The sequence below is a fragment of the Chelonia mydas genome, chromosome 3 (assembly GCF_015237465.2).
Source record: "Chelonia mydas isolate rCheMyd1 chromosome 3, rCheMyd1.pri.v2, whole genome shotgun sequence".
In the NCBI taxonomy this organism is placed as follows: domain Eukaryota; kingdom Metazoa; phylum Chordata; order Testudines; family Cheloniidae; genus Chelonia; species Chelonia mydas.
Window position 1 is genome coordinate 59,836,240 of NC_057851.1, and position 21,184 is coordinate 59,857,423.

The 21,184-nt window shown below is 38.2% G+C and overlaps 1 protein-coding gene across 2 annotated transcripts; it reads right to left on the reverse strand.

Annotated features, from left to right (window-relative positions):
* Positions 1–711: 711 nt before the first annotated feature.
* Positions 712–20,327, reverse strand: LCA5 (lebercilin LCA5). 2 transcript variants are annotated; one of them, XM_043542556.1, is made up of 8 exons: positions 19,881–20,327; positions 17,572–17,952; positions 13,753–14,282; positions 11,487–11,624; positions 9,685–9,781; positions 7,948–8,096; positions 6,101–6,239; positions 712–4,654 (listed from the first exon to the last, which is right to left on the reverse strand). In XM_043542556.1, exons 2-8 carry the CDS (start codon positions 17,768–17,770, stop codon positions 3,849–3,851), a joined length of 2,058 nt encoding a protein of 685 aa, XP_043398491.1. In that variant the 5' UTR covers positions 17,771–17,952; positions 19,881–20,327; the 3' UTR covers positions 712–3,848. The 2 variants fall into 2 exon arrangements, with proteins under 2 accessions (XP_043398491.1, XP_037750293.1); XM_037894365.2 differs by lacking the exon at positions 19,881–20,327 and adding an exon at positions 18,799–18,994.
* Positions 20,328–21,184: the final 857 nt, after the last annotated feature.

A 21,184-nucleotide genomic window follows, 5' to 3' on the forward strand; every position in this document is an offset into this window, starting at 1 on the left:
TCTTAGTTGTAAACAAACATCTGCAGCACAGTGCCTTTTAACAGCATGCAGATACCGTCAGTACTCACCTAGAGGTAAGAGATACTTCTGTTCACTCTCTAATGCCATTTCTTGCAACTCCCATTCAACTACTGAGAAGAACCAACTCTCATAAGACCTGACAAGATTCCAATTCACACACCACAATACAATGTTATTCAGGAGAGAAACTGACTACCTCTATCAGCCAGTTAGAATTTTCCTGACATTCTGATCCTGCACCATTAAAGTCAATGGAATAGATCTGGGCCCTAAGGTAGTTGGTTAGTGAGAAGGAAATCAAGCATGGTCTACCTTTGTGAGTATTTTACTTTCTGAATGGGAAATTTAAAAAAATAGTGATTTCATAATTCAATACCAGATTCTGTTTTCAGAAAAGCTACCCTACACAGAGAATTGTTCATATAAGTCCTGATCCAAAACTCACTGAAAAAATGGGAATCTTTCCCTGAATTTCAATGTAAGTTTTGACCTTTAGTTTGTTTTCAGGTATATGTTACTTAGCTCTGTGTTTCATTCGGTAAAGTGTGTGCTTTAGATTTGAAAAACACACACATTATGCAGTAAATAAGCATGACCAGTAATTCTGCTACAAAGAAAATCAGCATAAGGATTCATGAAAATCACAAGTCAAGAAAACTGGCTTGCTAAAGACAATCGCCATACAAAAACTTTACTCAAATTCTTTAATAAAAACCATTTTGTTAAAAATCAACATTGTTATGATTGGAATTTTTATACAGAAAATGAATCAGAAGTTACAAAAGCAACTGATGTTACATAATAAATATAACTGGAATTAATACATATGTGAACAGTACTACAGCATCTCTTTATAAACATTAAAATGATTATCTCTATGGCATGTTAATTTAACATCTCAATTATAAAATTCTCTTTGCTTTGTATTAAATGAACACATACTAATTATTTATTCTTGCACTAAAAATGTTAAAAGCTGCTTTTTCATGGTAGGAGGGTCCAGGCATCTGAGCCTGGCCCTCTCCCTCAGCCCTCTGAGTGTGCCACAAGACACTGGCAGATGTGCTCATAATCTATCATGACCTTTTGTAAGTGTTTGGTTGGAGACATTCATGAAGAAATGTTGTTCTCTCCAAAATTATGTATGGCAGCTGGAATTGAAGATTATAAATCAACAGCCTTATGTATGCACAGCTGGAGATGACAGGCCAGATTCTGGCCCATGTTACAGCACTTTCTGTTGCTGCAGTATTGAAAAAGGGGTGTGAAGTTATTCTAAATGGGCAGGTCAAAGTTTCACTGGCATGAAGAATGCTGGCTTGGTGCTGAGACAGCATAGCTGACTCTCCGACAAACCCTCCTGGCTCACCTTGGAAAGGGGGCGTACCAGGAGCATGGTTCAGGGAGACAGGATGACCTGTGCTCCTGTGATCTCCGGGCAACGCAACAGTCCCTTGGGGCTCTTACAAAACTAGCTAAATTTAGAGTAGCTCTGCAGCCAGACTAGTCCCTGGCTTCCAAGAGGATGAGAGAAGCATAAAGGTGGCTTAAAGCCACCTTTGCCTCCCTCTCTCATCAGCTATGCTGAGCACAAGTCAGACACAATTAGAGATCTATTCTAGCCTGATATATCTGGAACCAAACAACTTCTTGAATGACAAGAAATTCTGTTAAGATGTGGAAAAAGCTGCTGATCCTGAGATACTTGTTTTCTATGTAGAGTCTTCAGTGACTCACTATAGCATGAGTGCCTTTTACATTTTCACCTATTCCTTTATTCTAAGTGACCACCTGTCGTTCCCTGCACAACATATTCCTTTTCATAAAGATGAAATTACATGTGCCTTCCCCTAACATCACAAGGAGGCACTCTGAATGCATCACAGAGAGCAGATGTCAATAGGGAGGTACTCCAAAACAAGGGTAACACACTACTAGCTACCTTCAGATAAAGCACCATATTCCACAGCATTTTCCTATGTCAGGGGCTGACGTGGGAGTCCAGCGGTTGCTCCCAAATGCAGGCTCTCACATAACAGCACACTGCACCATTAGCCAACTCCTGTGCGTATATTTCTATGCATTTTACATTAAATAAAGCTACGTGTGAACAGTACAGTACTATGCTTTATGCATCACACTATGGAGTCCATTACTAGAGTCGAAAAAAACTTAAGAAAAAACACAAAGCCAAGTATACAAACTCACAAGGTGCCCCATTAGCAGTTTTGAACATTTGTAATTTTCAAGAAATTATTTCCTTCCAATTATTAATTCTTTTTTACATGGAAACTAGATCAACAGCAGGGGTCTGGCCTGGAAGATAAAACAAGTATACACTGTACTAGTACATACAAAACAGGGCTAAATCACATTGTAAACCCAACTGGAATGATTTAATTAGGAAGGAGAGAGGGAGAGGCAATGGGCTAACTAACTGAGAACGTCTATGGGTTTCTGCAGCATCAGTTCTCTAATAGGCAGTAGGCAACATGTTTCTGTAAAGGGAGAACGAGCAACTATTAAAATTATAAGAATCTTCTATATTTAAAGCATTCAGGATCTCATTTATAGCACATTTGTCCCAATATATCAGAGCAACTTCTCAGATTCTGAAATCAGTCAACTGATAACATGGATTTATAGAATCTGAGGTTTCAATAACTTTCTGCCATCTCACACAAATATTTGGGTAGGTCATATTTAACAATGCACACTGTTCTCATCTTAATTTTAAAAAAATGTTTGTATAACTTGGAGATAGGCAGATTTTGCAATATTTCTGGAAATTATTTTAAAATATACTGGATTTATTAAGTTTCTCCTAACTCATTATCTAAATTCTCAGCAGTTCATATGTTTTATTTTCAGCGGGGAGTCCAAACCCACTTCAATTAAGAGAAATATGGTTATGGCATAGGTTTTCCCAGAACAGTATTTAGATATGCCACTGCAAAGCTAGCTTACAACAAAAAGGTTGATGGGGCTATGACTCATGGCCTTCCAAACTGTAGGCTGAATTATCCCGCTTCCCTTCATTATCTCTATTATTTTTAGTCCAATTGGGGAAAGCAAACAAGCAAACAAAACCCAGCAGCTATATATAGGACCACTGCATTAACTGAACTGAATCTATTTTGAAGTGTTTGAACAGCCCAGTGGAATAATGGCACTGCACAGCCTGGCAGGAGACAAGAGTGTGGAAAGTATCATGGGACCTTTCCACTGCCACAGGCAGAGACTAGTGAGAAAAGTGATGCAGGTCATGTTTGGCTCTAGACAAGCAGGTATAAGTGTTCCCCAACTACCTTCCCTCCCATCCAAATCCATGGAAGAGCATTAGTAGTGGCCTTTTGGAATACCACCAATTTTCCCTGACAGTTGCACAGATTTGATAGTGGCAAATGCACTTTCAGAGAGTAGACTGGAATATGAGTAAGGTAGAAATAGTATCACCTCCTGAATGAAGAAGTGAGCAAATACCCAAACTCAGTTACATTATATGGAAATCTGTCAGGAAATTCCCTCAAGATTATTGGCTGTGGTATGTAAAAAATAATCACCGCAACTCTTTATCTTCATGGACTGTATTTGGAAAGACACATTAAAAAAAATCTACTGCACAAGGAACCAGACTGGTTAGAGTAGGCCAGACTGGTCTATCTGAATGTGCAGTATATATTTCCTCTATACATATATTTATCGATTGAAATCATCCCTTCATAAGGCTTTTTAATATCTGAAACTTTTCAAATTTTTATATAATAAATACTGTATTAAAATATTTGGATAGCATTTACACACACAAGTTATATAAGAGGTGGTCATCACAGGATTACTTCTTCAATTTCATCTTCAAAAGAATTAACAGCCTTAACTGCTGGCCTGCTTGTTGTGTGCTGTAAACGGTGCCTATTTGAGTTAAAATTTCTTCCTTCACTGAAAAAAAAATCATCTTCATCTTTAACTTTATTGCTTTTGCACGGAGGAAGAGCACTGCCGGAATCATAGTCAGCTTCCAAAGGACTTGAGTCACTGCTTTTAGATGGAAGGATGGTGTTGGCACTACTTCCAAAAAGTTGCTCCATTAAATTAGACTTTTTCTCTTTCTTAGTATTGAAATCTGTATTTTCTTTAGTATTTTCTTCTAAGACAATACTTTTTTGATTAAGCCAGCTTGGCCTCCCGGATCCTTTCCCAAAGGAAGGTACGTAACTACCAAATGTCAAATCATTACTTGAATCTGTAGTTCTAAAATTTTGCCGCTTCTGTCCTTCTGCTTTTGTAGTAACATCATGACTGTCATATACTGGAAATCCATTAAACAATTTCTCTGTGGTCTCTAAGAACTGGTAAGTTTTCTCATTTTTCTCTAGGGAGTCAGATTTTGATGCTGTATCTATGAGGTGTGCTTGCGAAGCAAGTTTCATACTAATAGTGTTTTGAGTTTCTCTGTCAATTTTATACATTTTAGCCAGCAGCAACTCTTTTTTTTGTCGGTCTTCTTCTAGTTTTTCAGTGTTGGGTGTCTCATTTTCAGTTTCATATATTTCTGACTCAATTCTTGCTTCTTCTTTAGCCCATAAAAAGTTATTTTCTTTTTTCCTTCTGTCAAATTCTTCTTTTTTCCATTCTGCATGGAATTTTTTTAAAAGTTATTTGACATTTTCTAATATTTAAAGCAATTTTTATTTTTTTTAAATCATATATAAAAACAGAACTTTTAAAATTCTTGCAACTAGCACTGGTTTGTTTTTTAAAGAAGTCATTTTTCATAAACATATTTACAATTAAACACAGGCTAAATCTTCTATCCTAACTTAAAACAACACTACCATTTTGTAGTGTAGTTGCATTATTCATCTCTTTTAGTAGTTTCATATTCTACTGATTTTATCCTTGCCCTGTGTTTGAACAGAGATGAATATAACATCATTGATTTTAATAACTCTGACTGACAGAGTGCTTTATAATTCTCTGTCAACATCACTGACTTCAAGACAACTTTGGAATATACTTATTTTGTGAACTGCTACTGCAAAGTCAACGGGACAACAAAATACAAAATGAGTAATACTTTTCAATGGTTTGTTTTTCTACGGTAGGGAGCAATTTAAAATATTACCTCTTCCTCACTTGTGTGTCTGCAGGCCATAGTGTGTGTTGAAAATACCTCTGCACAAGTTTTCTGTGCACCATCAAGTGAATATAAAAGATTATTTGCAAAAACAGGGCACACCACTTTTCACAGGTACAAATGGCTACATGAGGTGTAAGGGGGCGAAAACCAGGTCCTTCCACATATGAATTGCATGCACAATGGTTTCAAGAGTTTGTGGCCAAATGATTGTACACACAAAGTTGCATGCACGCACAAAGGCGGTTTTCTGAATATTTACCGATCCAAAAAAGAATTTTCCTGTCTGAATATAAAGTTTTAAGGTAGGTTCAGATTTGAACAAGAACAACCTGACACACATGTACAGAATGGATCCTCCCGATCAGGAATCCTCTCTGAAGAGTTGGGACATGGACCTTGGTGGTGACAGCACTGACAACAATTTGTACTTGTACTGTACTTTATACCAAGCTTATGAAAACAAACTGCAACACTTGATATTTTTCATCTATATATGGCATAGCATCTCCACTATGAAGAAGTAGGCAGCTGAATTTCAGTGAGGAATGCTGGGGAAAAAAATCTTATTTTTATAGTACGATGGATGAGAGTGTTAATATTAGGACTATTTTACCCCAAGACACCAGGGGGCAGATTCTCAGTCAGTGCAAACTGTCCACTGACTTTTTTTTCATGGATATTTTTTTCAGCTGTGGTTCTCCACAGTTGGTATTTGGCTTGTCTTGGGGCAGCAACAACAGGGCACAGGAAGGAGGTTACTTTGTATCCCTTAAAATTTTCTGTTTTGACCTTGTTCACATTAAATCATTTATCCTTTTTAGTGGTTTTCCCTTTCCAGAATCAATTTGTTGTTTTCAAGAGAAGCGTTATAAGCCTCATTTGATTGGTATTTTGTTTTGTCTAGATTTTCCAGCTTGGCAGTAGCCACAGTTTTCTTACCGTCACATAGTTTCTGGGCTTTCTCCTCTAAAGCCTGCAGTTCTTGGTCATGTTTCAATTTCTCCTCCATCTCCCTGTTCCGTTCTTGCCTTAGATGCTCTGCTTGTTCTTTCCATTCTTTTTTCTGAATTTCCTGTTCCTGACGTAAATTGATAAAAGAAAGTGTGATAGAAAATTTCTGCAAGAGCTTTTTTTGTTTATTGTTAAACATAAAGTCTTCCAAATCGGAATGATATTAAAGACTTCAATGAAGCCACTCCAGTTTACCTCAGCTGGGGAAATGGCCCTAAAACGGTTATCAGACCTAATATGGTCTTAAAAGTACTTGCAAACCATCAACTTGATTTTGTATGGCGTCTTTAATAAAAACTGCATCCTGTAATGCTTCATACTAAAATTTATTTGTTCTGTGTTTGTATAGCACCTTGCACAATGAAGTCCTGGTCCATTGGCTGGGAATGGCAAACCACGGCCACTGGGAGCTGCAGGGGCTGTGCCTACGGACGGTCAACGTAAACAAAATGTCTCACAGCCTGCTAACGGATTATCCTGATGGGCCGTGTGCCAAAGGTTGCCGACCCCTGGCCAAGGCAGATCATCCAAATCTACTACATTTTAAAGGACTCATGCACCCAAGTTTATAGATAACGGAGAAGATTTTAGAACTGAAGACCTAGGAATCAAACTGCCAACCCTGAAAAAGCTTCAGCTGCTACAGAAAACAGCAACACAGGCCTACCAAGAGCACCACCCTAATGCTCTACCTGCTGAATTGATTCCCAGCTGTACAGAGACACATATTCAAGATTTCAGTCCTGGTAATCAAAACTCCTCCTTGAAATTGATCCAAGCAACTTTAGGGAACCACTTCTCTGACATCATGACTTCCTAAATCATTACTTTCTTCTGAACTAACAGAATGCTCAACTACAAGGATAAAAACCTGTGAATGAGGAAACAAGGCTTTCCAAATATGGAATTTCCTTCTGGCAGAGATCAGAATGACCATGAATCTCAATGCTTCCTAAGCTAAAAGTTACACTTTTCTTTAAGCTTAGTTTTCCCACAATTAGAAAGAAAATATTACAAATGCGGGGAGGGAAAGAAACAGGAGATCCTTGTGGATATTTCACTTTTAAGCAAAGTCTGATGTATTCCATGATTCTACAGCTATGGAATTTACAGCAGACTTGGTAGTCTCTACCTTACTAAACGTAGACCTTCTTGCAGCTCCTCAGTGCATAAGTTACAATTCTCATACCCTTTAAACATTTGTACAGTGAGTGCAAGTAGATCTACGGAGGTGAACTAACATCACCTTACACTTCACTTTAATTTTGGCCTTATGGCTCAAAAGTATTAAAAATCAATGAGATACTATTTTATAATGAAGATGTTAACAGCAAAAAACATTGGGATAAAGATAACAGAAATATATTTCATGCTTTACATATGGGAGCAGGATTTGGACACTAGTGCAATGGGACAAAGCACTAAAATCCATGATTGTGGAAAAAGGCTGGAAGTAAAAAGTAAACCATAATTAAGGCTCAGCAAAAATACTGAGAACAAGAGACTATTCAAATATCTAGGCTAGAAATAGAAAAGGAGAAAAACCAAAATGTCAAGTCAGTGGGGATTACAGTGAAATGATAAAAGGTAATTAAAAGAAGCAGAGCAAGTTAATGATAGTCAACAGGATTCAAACAGGGTCATGTAAAACTGTAATTTGGTCTGAGCGCCTAATCATTTTCCTAAGATATGAGGATGTCTTTCCTAAAATATAAATTAGACCTTAGGAAATGTAGCTTCTTAGCTGGATTATTTGGAACTATAAAATAACTCACCATTCTGAGAAGTATCTCCTCTTCTTTCTGATCTGTTACATAAACAGAAACAAACTCCGGTGGTGGAGGAAATTGTATTGGTGAGAAGTACCCACTAGTCTGTACTCCTTTTGTAGTCTGGATTCCTTTTTTAGTATTCTGGCTAGTGGCTGTAATGAATATATACAAAAACAAAGCAAGTCACATTTTAACTTTTTTCAAAAAGAAAAGGAGGACTTGTGGCACCTTAGAGAAGGTGCCACAAGTCCTCCTTTTCTTTTTGCGAATACAGACTAACACAGCTGTTACTCTGAAACCTTTAATATTTTGTAATTCAAAATATTCCCAAATAAAAAAGAACCCAATTTTTTTTTAAATTGTCATCTTTGCATCTCATGAATTTATACCTAGGAGATAATAGTATTCCTATAATTTAGAACAATACATAAAAGCATCCTGATCTAGTGAAGATCAGCAGGTTGGTTTTTTTTTTTTTTTTAGTGTGGCTGATCTCTATTTAAGAAAAAAAGAAAAGAAAATTCTATGTCCATTTTGATGAAATTTTGGAGCAAAAACAATTATTTGAAAGGACAAAAAATAAATCCACACAAAACAAAGTGTTACATGTTTTTGAAAGTATCTTAAAGTCAAAGTACCTCATAATTAGGGCCAATGGGAACCTGTGGGAAATATTGCCAAATTCTAAGGAGCTTTCCCGAGATTCTGGGGAAGTGTTTGGAAAATTCTGAAGATATTTCTAAGAATCCCCAAATAATATGTTATTTAAATCTACTGAATGGGTCTTTAAAAAATCCCCCTTGGATACCTTTTCCCCACAATCTGCCAATGGTCTAGATTTTGTCTATTTCCCTTTCCTCGCAGATGCTCCTTCTAGAGAAACAAAAAGACCAACTTTAATATTATAGGATAGTCTATTGCTTGCATTTTTGAGACTTGCAACCATGTCTCTGTGGAATGGCCTTTCAAATTAACCTAAGTACACCGGATGATGCATAATAACAGGATATTTCCATTAAAGGGATCACCCATGAAATGGTTTAAAGTATTGACATCAAAACCTGCTTAAAATGCTACAGAAAACACTGTTTGCCTTACTCCCGGTGAGTAATCTTACTAATTCAGTGTGAGTGGATCTGGCCCTATATATACAAGTAAAACAAGGTTTCAGTCTGCCTGCAGGTTCAGGAAGCTATCAGTACACTGGTTTGCATTTGAAAAATTATCTTCAGTCAGATGGACTGTACTTCTTTTTTCAATGCATACTTAAATTCTGCTCTGTTAACTGAAGTTAGCAAAAATTCAGAGAAACCCCTAAATCCACACAGTTATGTGGAATGACAATGGTGTATATTTCCAGTGGGTCTAATTATAATCAAGCTACCTGCTTGATTACTAGATGTGATTTAATAGCAAACTATTTCTAAACAAAGCCCTTTTTTCCTCCCATGAACATCTGGGATAATGTACATTGCTGAATTGAGAGCGGACAGCCCTAGTGGTTTTGTAGGGGATATGGTGGCTTCATTGTACTATTATTAGGGGACAGTCAAATAACTAATGACATGCATTGTAATTTTTGTTTTGACTGCTGTGTTTTACAGAGAGTGAAGAATTCCACAGCCTGGGACAGGACCTGGAAGGGTCAAAATGAAACAAACACTTAATGGCTTGAACACTGAAAAACAATAGAGTCTATTTGGTGGTAGCTTTTCTGTTTATATCCTCTTTTTAAATTACCTTTTTTCCTTTGTGTAACATCTGTGTCTTTTTTAGGCGATGGCTTCAACATACGGTTAGCATATATATTTTTTGCATCAAGTTCTCTCTCTTTTTCCTGATAATGAATGAGGTAGAGACAGCAAAGTTAAATTAATAAAGTTACATCAACTTATATTTAACGGCCATTGAAATAAATTGTGGCAAGGCTAAGCAACTGTGTAGTTTAAAGGAAAATTATATATATTTTGTTCATTCTTCATTGAATAAGGTCCTTGATTATTCAGCATAATGTTTAAAGAGAACGTTCAAATTCTTAATTCTTTAAATCACATTTCTAGTACATGGTTTCCTCCCCTCTCAAAAATCAACTGATTGCCAAAATAGTCTCTAACATTTAGTATTGTATCTTTGAACTAAGATAAAACTGAAGGCCAAAATTTTCATACAAAGGTGCTTAAAATTTTAGAAATCTAAATTACAGATGCATGTGTGTACCATGTTAATTTTCTGTATTATACTAGGCATAAAAAAAAAAAATCACATTAGCATTACTACCAGCTAGTGGACTGGGCAGTAACTCTGACAAGCAAGATCCGCTATATTACAGCTTTGGCAGCATTGTCAGAATTGGCCCTGGGTGTATTGTTCAGAAAGAGAACACAGCTGAGAACATGGAAAATGCAAGTACCATCATTTTTATGATGGTCAGCCTTGGGGATATAGGCCCTATTTCCACAAGGCAGTTAGTACATCCTTATGTAAGTAAGTATATGAGTAGTCCCTTTGACTTCAGTGCTTAAATATCTTGCTGAATTGGAGCCATAAAGAATATCTTTGGAGCAATGCAGAGATTAAAATTGATCCTGTTGTGAGAAAAATGCCATTTTTTTGCCTTGAGCCATATACAATACCGGGATATATTCCTCTCACATGGCTCTTACTAAAAAGAACATAGAAATGAATGTTGCCTAATCAGGAATACTGAATGTTCGTTAATAAATAGTGCTGGGATTCTTCTGATCATGAATGTATTTTTCAACTTATCGTAGTCTTCTTTAAAGGAACACTGTCAACTTAAGACCCATTTATTTGAAACTAGCAAGTTTATTTAACTTTACTGTTAACACTTTGATTACTGAAAATTAAAGTTTTAAAAACCCTATTTACTTTTCACAGCACATGCCAGTTACTTTTAATTTCTCTCAGATTGGGCAGTTAACATTACTTAAATCAGTTTCACTTTTATATCCCCCAAGGTGTTTAGCTGTTTAAAAACAACTTCTTCCAGTGGAACTAAAAGTCATGGAAACATTTCTATCAACCGCAGGTTTCGTGAAAAAAAACCGTAGGTTTTTACACAATCTATATTTTGGTCCAAATCTGAACTGACAGCTTCTCTTTCAGGAAGTTAGTACTAAATAATACTGTGCATTATGATTTTTAAAACAATGGTTCTTGTAGCCTAATTTTAGAACCTGTATGCCTAAAACGAGCAAGTAATTGCGTGTGCAGATAAAGTAAAAATGCATGCCAATTGCCAGTATGCATGTGCAATTACTCAATCTATCCTTTTCCTACCTAATGCAAATAATAAATAATGATGACTTACATTAACACATTCCCTTTCATACAGGTATTCCAGAATCAGAACTTAGAAGATTAAATTTAAAAACAGAGAGTGAACCCATATGCAGAAAAATGAAGTTAATTTTGCAAGGAATGATTTAAGTAAACTTGAAATATTTCAATAATAAAGTACTCCCACAGCTAAAAATGCCTTAAAGTGGCTGGAGTTTAATATTACAGTACATGATTTTTACCTTTAGCTTTTGATTTAGTTGTTGAAGCTCTTCTTGGAGAGCTTTATTTTCTTCTTGGGCCTCATGTACCTTTTTTTTCTCAGATTGCAACTGTCGATGGAAACTGCTGTTATTCAGCTCAAGGTTTTTTGCCAAATCCTGCAGTTCATATGATAATAGAATGTTTGAAAAAACAGCAATTTTTAAAAATAAACAAACAAAATATATAAAAATACTATTTGAGGGTCAACCTGACTCTGCCTCTAGTATGGTACAGAGGCCATTTGGCTTTGTGTCCACAGCAACTTGATCAAATCCAGAAGTTAATTGGGGGGACAGCCACACCAGGTTTGGTTGGTGCCCAGCCTCACCTCACCCACATACAGGGAGATAACTCTGAGGAGGCACTGGGCATTCGCAATACCTCCCGGATTCTGTATGGTATTGGACACAGAGGCCATGCGACCCAAAATAGGGCTCTCAAACTGGCATATTAGAAATAAAAAAAAATCCCCATGAAAAACTGGGATAAGAATAAGGAGGAGAAGACATCCTCACAATGATTTCTCAACGTTCCTTTAACCATTTTTGTGGAGGTTTAATTTTGGGGGATCCTATCCTTGTGATAGCTGTTTAACGTGAGCAGCATATAATGACACTGTGAGGAAGCAGAAAAATATCCAGAGTGCCTTTAAAGAAAAAAATCACTTTTATCTCACCTGGGATCACAAGTGCTAAAATGCCTTAAACCATAGAATCATAGGACTGGAAGAGACCTCGAGAGGTCATCTTGTCCAGTACCTTGCACTCAAGGCAAGACTAAGTATTAGTAGATTATCCCTGACAGGGGTTTGTCTAACCTGCTCTTAAAAACCTCCAATGATGGAGATTCCACAACCTCCCTACGCACTGGAATGAATTGCCTAACTATCCTGACAGGTTTTTCCTAATGTCCAACCTAAACCTCCCTTGCTGCAATTTAAGCCTGTTGCTTCTTGTCCTATTCTCAGAGGTTAATGAGAACTATTTTTCTCCCTTCTCCTTGTAAAAACCTTTTCTGTACTTGAAAACTGTTATCATGTCCCCCCTCAGTCTTCTCCTCTCCAGACTAAACAAACCCAGTTTTTTCAATCTTCCATCAGAGGTCAAGTTTAATCATTTTTATTGATCTTTTATCTCTGGACTTCCTACAATTTGTCCACATCTTTCCTGAAATGTGTTGCCCAGAACTGGAAAATATCTGGTTACAGTATGGTAACATTACAGTACAGAACTAATGTTATTTGGGTTTCCTAACTCTACATTTCCATATCTTGACATATTTGGATTTCACTTAAATTTAACCTAAGTCTTGAATTTCCTAGGTTTATAATGTTTGGAATTTTTTTTAAAAAATAATTATACCATCTCTGTAATTTTTTTACCTTAAATTTCCTACATAGGGACTCAATCTTAACTCCATCTTAACATAGTCAAATATGAGTATAAATACCAGACAAAAACAAACACCACACATAACTGCTTGACAGTTAAGTTACTCTTATAATGTTACAGGACCAATATAAAAATAGTTTTGACTTAAAAGGGCTTTTTTTCTTTCCCATGGATATATAGTTTTGCTGACTAGAATGCAAACATTATGCACAAAATTCCCAAAATAAATACCTACTGTATATATATCTATAACATGAGATAACTTTGAATAAAATTATGATAATTCTTTGAGGCTGACTCAGCAGCCAGCCTATACAGAATAATCAAACATTGCATGGATGCAGAGTTATATTAGTTTTTAAGAGAATTTGTTTTAAAAAATATAATGTATTTTGTAGAACTTCAGCATAATATCCTCTAAAATCCCTGAGGATCCTCCTCTTATACACGCTACCTAGTCAAGCAGCATAAACTAGATTATGAAAAATTAAATTAGCTGCATGCCTATCTGGAAGTTATTGCTAAATTGATTAGCATCTAGTTTAAAAATGCCAACTCTATAATATAAGCACATAAGATAAAACATACCAGTAACCAACATTATTAATAAACACATACATATAGTATACTGCACACATTGTAAAATGATTGTGCAGTCATGTACAAACAATTTACATGGTGTTACTTATTTGCAATAGAAACCATTTTCCATTCACCCTACTGCTGTAAAAATGGATAATACAAATTAACGTAGGACACTCATACTGGAAAGAAGCATTCCTACTTGATTTGTTAAATTAAATTGTTAAATTAAAAAAAATGTGGGTGGGGGAAGTCAGGAAAGTTATCTCACCTTAATTCTTTTCTCACTCTCATCCAGTCTGTTCTCTGCTGAGGCTAGCTTCTTTGCCAGTTCATCTCGTTCAGCTAAGTGCTTATCTTCAGAAAGCTTTTTCAATTTTTGCAAAGAATTTTTTGTCCTGTACAGTTCATCCTCTGAATCTTTCAGTCTTCTCTCAGTTGTGCGTTCTCTCTCTTGAGATTTCCGTAAGCGCTCCCTTAATATTCTAATCTCATTGTTATGTCGCGCGAGGAGCTGAGAGATTTCATTTTCTGTATCTTCAAACTTATTCAAGGCTTTCTCCTGCCTGTACTGAAGCCTCTTCAGTGCCCTGTTTTCTTTCTGCAGCTCATCTAGTTTGATGTGGAGTTCAGTTAGTTCATTCCGAAGCTCATTGATTTTTAGCAGCCTGGCAGAAAGAACCCTTTTTGTAACAAGATCTATATCTTTTGTAGGAGAATCGCTATTGAGGCTCTGGGAGCGAAAACCCCACCTTCTCCCTCTTTTGGCTGGTGCATATTTGGAAACTGGTTTTTTAGTGGCTTAAAAAAAAAAGGCAGATTTTACTGTAAGGAACTAGGCAAGGCCCATTGCTATTTTTTTCTATATAAGCAGGCATCTTCCTTGAAATAAAGCCCTTTTCTCCTGAGAGATTTTTTTACAATACCTATATCATGGTGGTTTTCTTTAGAAAAATCAAACACAAAAATGTTTATTCTCATTTTCATAGCTACAAGATAGAGATTTATGTTTACGATACACTACAAAGCTGCTATATACTTTGATTTTCTTCTTACTCTGACTTTGAAACCAATTATGCTGCTTGCAACCATCAGAGTGAAATTATAAAGTAATCATCTGTAGTAGTTATATTTTTGTTCACTAATTTCAGATTTCATTATAAGTGTTTTAAATAGAAATACTGTATCTCTGTACACATTTAAAATGGTAATCATCAGAGCTTCAGCTAGCTTTGTAGCAAGCATGCTGCAATTTTATTAGATACATTCAAAAGTACATATATAGTATTTCTGGAAACCTGCTAGTGTACTTGCTATAAAGACTATGACAACAATGGGTCCATTGCAGTTAGAAACAAAGTTCTAAACCTTATGAAAATTTGTTCTTCTCTGATAAATTTTAGTTCTGTCACATGTTATTTTCCAAGGAGCATCCTCATTTTAGTATTAATAGATATTAATCCCAATTAATTTAAAATATTATTTGTATGTGTGTTTCATATACACAACATAAGGATAATTTTTAAAGTGATTTGGGATTAGTGTAGGTATATATAATTTTAATATATAAAAATATACTAATTGTATTTATACACACACACACACACACACACATATATAAGCTTAGCTTTGGTCTTTTTACATAGCTCAAATCATAAGGCAGAAGAAAAACTGTCATTTAGAGAACTGAACATATGCAGTTATTACTGAACTAATGCAGAATAGCCTTTAGAAGCAACATATTGGATGCCATCCTATGCCTGCCATTGCAGCTTCTGAATCATGAAACTGGTGTACAGCAGAAACACACTACAGTACACAAATCAGGTATTAGCTAAGAGGGAGCAAGCACTATCTCCTCTATTTTCCTTTTGGCACTTACTGTATCTCCTCTATTCTACAGACAGCATTCAGTGGCAAAACAGCAGCTTTTCAATCTTTTCTTAGTTTTCTCCTAAGCATTTCACACACACACTCATCCAATATTTCTGATACTCAGTTTTCCACAGCTTGATCATATACAATACTCAGTTTTCCTTTCATCTAGAGAGCATTTGGCACATTCATTCAGCTATGAAAGGGTTAAGTAATAATTATACCACAGGGCAAACCCCTTGCTTCCACCTATTTAATGGGTTCAGATAAATCTACCAATATAGATTTTATTTTCCAATCCTTATCAAGCACTCCAAAGTCTCACATATGGTTTTGCACTTTTGACCATCTGTATGAATCTGGGAACGAAAGGTTGATGTGGTGATCCTGCCATTTCTGAAAGACATTTGACATGTACTCATTTATGTCAACAGATACATTCAGTTTTTGCCACAAAACCTCAACAACCATCCTCTTTCCTCCACAACATATTGCAACAAAACCATGGCAATTTTGTTTCCCAGAGACCTACAGGTGAAGCTAACGTACAAACAGGCAGGGGAACTTGACACTCCTTAGCAGAGCTGAATTGAGCACCATGTCAGTGCAAATAGGCCAACAAAGAAAGAGGGTTTGAGGCCATGATCCATGGGCAGTTCATTGATTTGAGGCCTCATTATGATCTAGTTGGACCTCGTGCACAATGAAGGCCACAGAATTTCACCGAGTGATTCTTGCAGCGAGCAAGATATTGTGCAGATATTGTACCATATGCAGTATATTTGGGGACTATTATATTGAGTTTATGAATGTTATCTGTATCTTTGTGATGCTATTGTATCACCCTTATAAAAAATTATCTGCAAAAGGAACTAAAAATCCTGGGACAAGTAAACAACTTGAAAGTACCACCACAGCTAGGGAGAATTGAGAAAACAAAAGACAGTGTAGGGTATAAAGACTAAGAGTGAATGGATTGGAGACCCTCATTTTGATCCAGTCAACAGACATGAACCTTTGTGCAAACCTTGCTGAAAGGTTGGAGAGACTGGAACCTACAAGGGTCTGCACATGACTGAGGCAGGCTTAAGTATGTGTTTAGACCTTTCATTTTTTGTTTTCTCTCTGCATTGCTTTTGTCCTTAAATAAAAGTACTTTGCTTTGGAAGAGTTGTTTCATTACTTGCAACCACTTGCATACACTGTCCATAGCCCCTTTGAGAGAAAGCAAAGCACAGGTGCTGGATTCCAATCAGGCCTGCTGGAATAATCACAGTGAAGTACAGGGGGCTGCAGCCTAAAACCGCAGTCAGAAGGGAGAGGGATGCATGTCTCTGTCAAGAGAGACGTGAAGGCTAGAGTCCTGAGACTTGAGGGCACTCCTTGAGCAGACCAGAAGGGTCAGAGAAACTGTGAGACTCATAACTTCTGGCTGAGATAGAGTCTATCTTTTAGAAAGACAGGATATAGTGTAACTTAAACTGGAAGTTGTGTGCAATAGCTCAGTATAAGCAGCCAAAACTCAGCATAGAGGCTGTTCAGTCATTATCCACCTTAGGAGCTGCAGAGTTATCCTCTTCTCACTTCTTGCTGGGTGGGGAGTAAGTTCCATTACCTCCACAATCCCAGTCAGCAAAGCAGTTTACCAGGGAATTGGGGTGGGGGTGCGTTGGTAAAGGAGATGGGAGTGGAATGAATTTTAACTTTGGAGAATAATCAGTTAAAACACTTTATTTTTGAAGCTCCAAGGATGGAAATATAAATATTTCTTTTGAGAAAGAACACACTGCATATAACTACAATGGAAAGTCTAGTAAAACATATATCCATAACAAAGATCTTTGGGACATTTTGTCCAAGAAATTATAAATATTCTTCCCTGGATTTAAGTATTATATATACACTGTATAACAAGGGTTTGCTTCAAGAAATCCAATGACAACCTTGGGAACATAAGCAGATCTGAAGTTCTATTGCAATTAGAGGATGGGACCAGGACAGAATTCACTTGTCTTTTTATTTCATGTCAGAAAAAATAAATAATTCTAAAATTAAGTTTAGCAGAATTTTATAGACAAAGGTTAATTTGAGTTATCAAAATAAAAGTTACAGACCACTTAAACATAAAATAATTTATATTTTCTTCCCTCAAAATTTAAAATACTGCTGACACTTGTAGACTGTTTCGGGGTGCCACGTTTTGTGATCTACTTACCTTGGTAATGCACAAGGCTGCTCAATGTCTGTGTTTTGTGATCTTTTTTCCCATGGCTTGTAGACTGAGAGCTTAGTGAAAGTGATTGGTCAGAGGCATGAGATGCATTATCTTCATCTGAATAGTAGGAGTTGCTATTTTTATCACCATCGGATGTTCTGTCATGGTCAGAATCCAAGCTTCTTGTTCTTTCTCCCATTTTTCAAATCACAGTCGTTCAGATTTTTCTCAAAGAATGTTCATTTTGACAGGGAAGAACTTAGTAGTAGTTATAGGTAAAACTGTTGGCTCCTTTCCAAATTTTTTTTATCCTCATGTTCAGAACGTGAGCTCTTGGCGTTCATTTTAGCAATCAGGGGCCATCATTCATAATGCATTTTTCTACAACAGTTAAAAAAAAAAAAGAAACTGAGAATATTTTAGTGGTTCAGCTTTTAGATTTCACATAGAAAACCCCCCAGAAAGGGCAAGATAATTCAGGATTCCCACAGTCTCAGGTCACACATGTTTGTGTATCCCCCTTGTCAATTTTGTCAACAGGAATAGCTATGGCTCTGGGAATTGCTCAATAGCCTTTTTGGGTATTGCACACAAAAACACCCTTCCCCACCACCCAAAACAATGAAATGGGTTTAAGCATTATGTCGTTCCACATTATAAAAAGTGGTAATATTTGGACCACAACACTGATGACAGAATTCTTAAAATGTGGACCCAGAGTTGAGGATCACAGGCTTTGGGGTATTTTGTTTTCACAGTAACACTCTGCAAGACTAATGCCAGACACAAAAACTAGTGAGGAGACCCTCTGGAAATAGCTAATGCCCAGTAAATGCCGACCTAGGCCTGAAGAGTTCTGGGCACAGCAAGGGACAGACAGACGTGAAACACAAGGAAGTGGCTGTTATCCCAGCTAGTGACGGTGCCGATGGAAAATCAGCAGCCCTGACCCCCAAGCCCCTCCCTCACTCGCAGCCCCCTTCCTCCTCCCCTCAAGCCCCCTTACCCCTCCTCCTCACTCCCAGCCCCCTCTCCTCAAACCTCCTCCCCGCACCCGCTCCCTTCCCTCTTCCCCTCACGCCCCATCCCGTCCTAACTCCCTCCACCCCACTCCCAGTTCTTCCCATCCCCCACACCCCATTCGCCGACCCCCCTCCCCGATCCCACCCCCGCCCCTTGCAATGAAGCCGGGTCACTACGAGGCTCTGCCCAGCCCCCGCCCAGTACCTAGTGCCGCCGGCTCCGCGCCGCACCCCCTCCCAAGCCGACCCCCCCCCCCAGCCCCAGGCCGTTGGCGGGGCCGGGCTGCGTTGCGCTTAAAGGAGCCGCTGTCCGTCTCGGGATATTTACAACGGGTTCCAGGGCAACGGGACAAGGGCGGAGGCGGGGAATGGGCGGGGCGGGCGACCGGATACGAAGCCACCCGTTGATTGCCCGTCCTGCCAAATCAACAGTGCATAGCCCGTCGCTGCTCCTGATTGGCTTCGGGGCGAGCGGCTTCGGGGTTTCCTATTGGCCGGGGGTTGGTGGAAGCTGCGCGGGGGGGGGGGCTGTTGATTGGCTGTTGTGCAAGAGTCTCGAAGTGTGAACTCTGGCCTCTGTGGGAGGGGGAAGAAGAGGAGGAGGAGGAGGGCGCAGTGCTGGGGCAGGGAGACTGAGGCTGGGCCGAGGAGTCGAATGCTACCCTCGGCGCTCAGAGCGGTGCCCTGGAGCCCGCCTGGCAAGTCGTGCCCCGCTGCACCATGGCTACAGGAGCGCCCCTCCCCCCGGGAACGCTGTGGGGCTGCCCCCAGACAAGCCAGACTGACAGACCTACCCAGTGTGATCAGCCCCAGCCTGGCCTGCCAGACCGCTCCCTCTGGGATAAAGGCCCAACGCCTACCCCGCACAATGCCGAGTCTTCAGTCTTCCCCTATATTAAGAGACAATCTGCCCCTTATTTGATGTCCAGCTTCCTGCACCAAGTCGCACAAGCCCTTCACCACAAAAGCACTATGGCTCAGATGCTCAGTTTCTTACTTTGGTGCCTTAAAGGTGTGTAACTCCCACTTGGGCACCTAAAAAACTCTGAGGAGCTGGGCCAAAAATACTAAAAACATAGCACCTCCCTCCCAATATAACTCCCAGACCTCTGATACTAATCTCCAGGTCATTGTTGTGAAGTGACTCTCTCCAAAACTTAAAATGTCACATAGACATCTAAAAACAACACACAAGTTAGAGAACAGATAAAGCACATCTACAAGCTTAACAGCTGCAGTTGAATCTTTCAATTGCTATGAAACATACAAAAGTAAAGAGACATTTACCAAATACAGAATCAGTTACCATAAACTAGAGGTGGAAACCCAGAGATTAAAGCAAAATGGTAATCCAGCAAGGAATGACTGTGCAACCAATGTATGACAGAGGAGAAACTGAAAAAGAAAAGTATTTTTGGAGTGCAAGATAGTCCCTTGTTATTAGATACCTTTATGGAAAAAAAATAAAAACAAAAAGATGCACATTATATAACCCCGTAGATCAAAAATTGATAATGACAATGAGGTTAAAATCCCCAAAAGTACAGTACTGTGGAAACCTATTCTGAGAAGATTTTGGCTGTACTAGTACTTCTCATGAATATCTGAAATTTCTGTTTTAAAAAAATAAAAGACTAGCAACACACTAGAGTTTGTGAAAGAATTTTGAATTTGAAAATGGGCCCAAGGTACCTAAAAGATTACCTCATCTTCTAGGACTGTGACTGCCAAGTGCCACTGTAAACTCCACTCTGGCATAGTGGCTTTAATCAAGGCTGACAGAATTCCCACTCCGGCGTTAGCCGAGGGCTGAAGCACTCACACCTGGAGGAACTAATAACTATTTTAAACCTCACCACTTACCTATCCAAGTTAAAAGAACACCTTTTAAATCATGGCTTCACAAATGACAGCACAAAGCACATCAGCTTTAAATAACAGACCCACCCATGCAGACTTCTTTCTGGGGAGAGAATGTGGATGGAAGAGTATATGGCAGATGCTATTCACCTCCATTCAGTTTACTGCTGGAAGATGCCACAGAGATGAGAGTAGTATAAGAACTTGAAAATAATAGAATGTTATACATATAGGTGTTATACGCAATGACCTCATGTGAAGGGTATCACTACATACTGTTCAAAGAGAGGCATCAATTAAACTTGCTTCAGAAAGACAGAGACAGATCTTTGCTCAGATGCCTCACTCAAGAAAACTATCTTACTACAGTAAAATACAGGAAACATGCAGAGCTTCCAAAATTAATACTCGATCACTAAAAGGAAACAGAAACCAGTAAAGCCCACTGGAAACCTGAATAATACCAACATTGTAACCAATGTAACACATTTTGAAATTTATATAAATAATAAATTATTCACTGTGCAAAATGCAAGGAAATATGAGAAAGATGCAGCTTCAAGGTGTTAACATAAGAACGGCCATATTGGGTCAGACCAATGGTCCATCTAGCCCAGTATCCTGTCTTCCGACAGTGACCAATGCCAGTTACTTCAGAGGGAATGAAGAAACACGTAATCATCAAGTGATCCATCTCCTGTCACCCATTCCCAGCTTCTAGTAAACAGAAG

What these genes read in the sequence shown, in the direction of transcription:
- LCA5 (XM_043542556.1), bottom strand. Translation starts at nt 17,770, where the DNA reads ATGGGAGAAAGAACAAGAAGCTTGGATTCTGACCATGACAGAACATCC. An exon ending in CAGCCTTGTGCATTACCAAG is followed by an intron (nt 14,283 to 17,571) that starts GTAAGTAGATCA and finishes TTTTTTTTTAAG; the next exon opens with CCACTAAAAAACCAGTTTCC. An exon ending in AACTAAATCAAAAGCTAAAG is followed by an intron (nt 9,782 to 11,486) that starts GTAAAAATCATG and finishes ATTCATTATCAG; the next exon opens with GAAAAAGAGAGAGAACTTGA.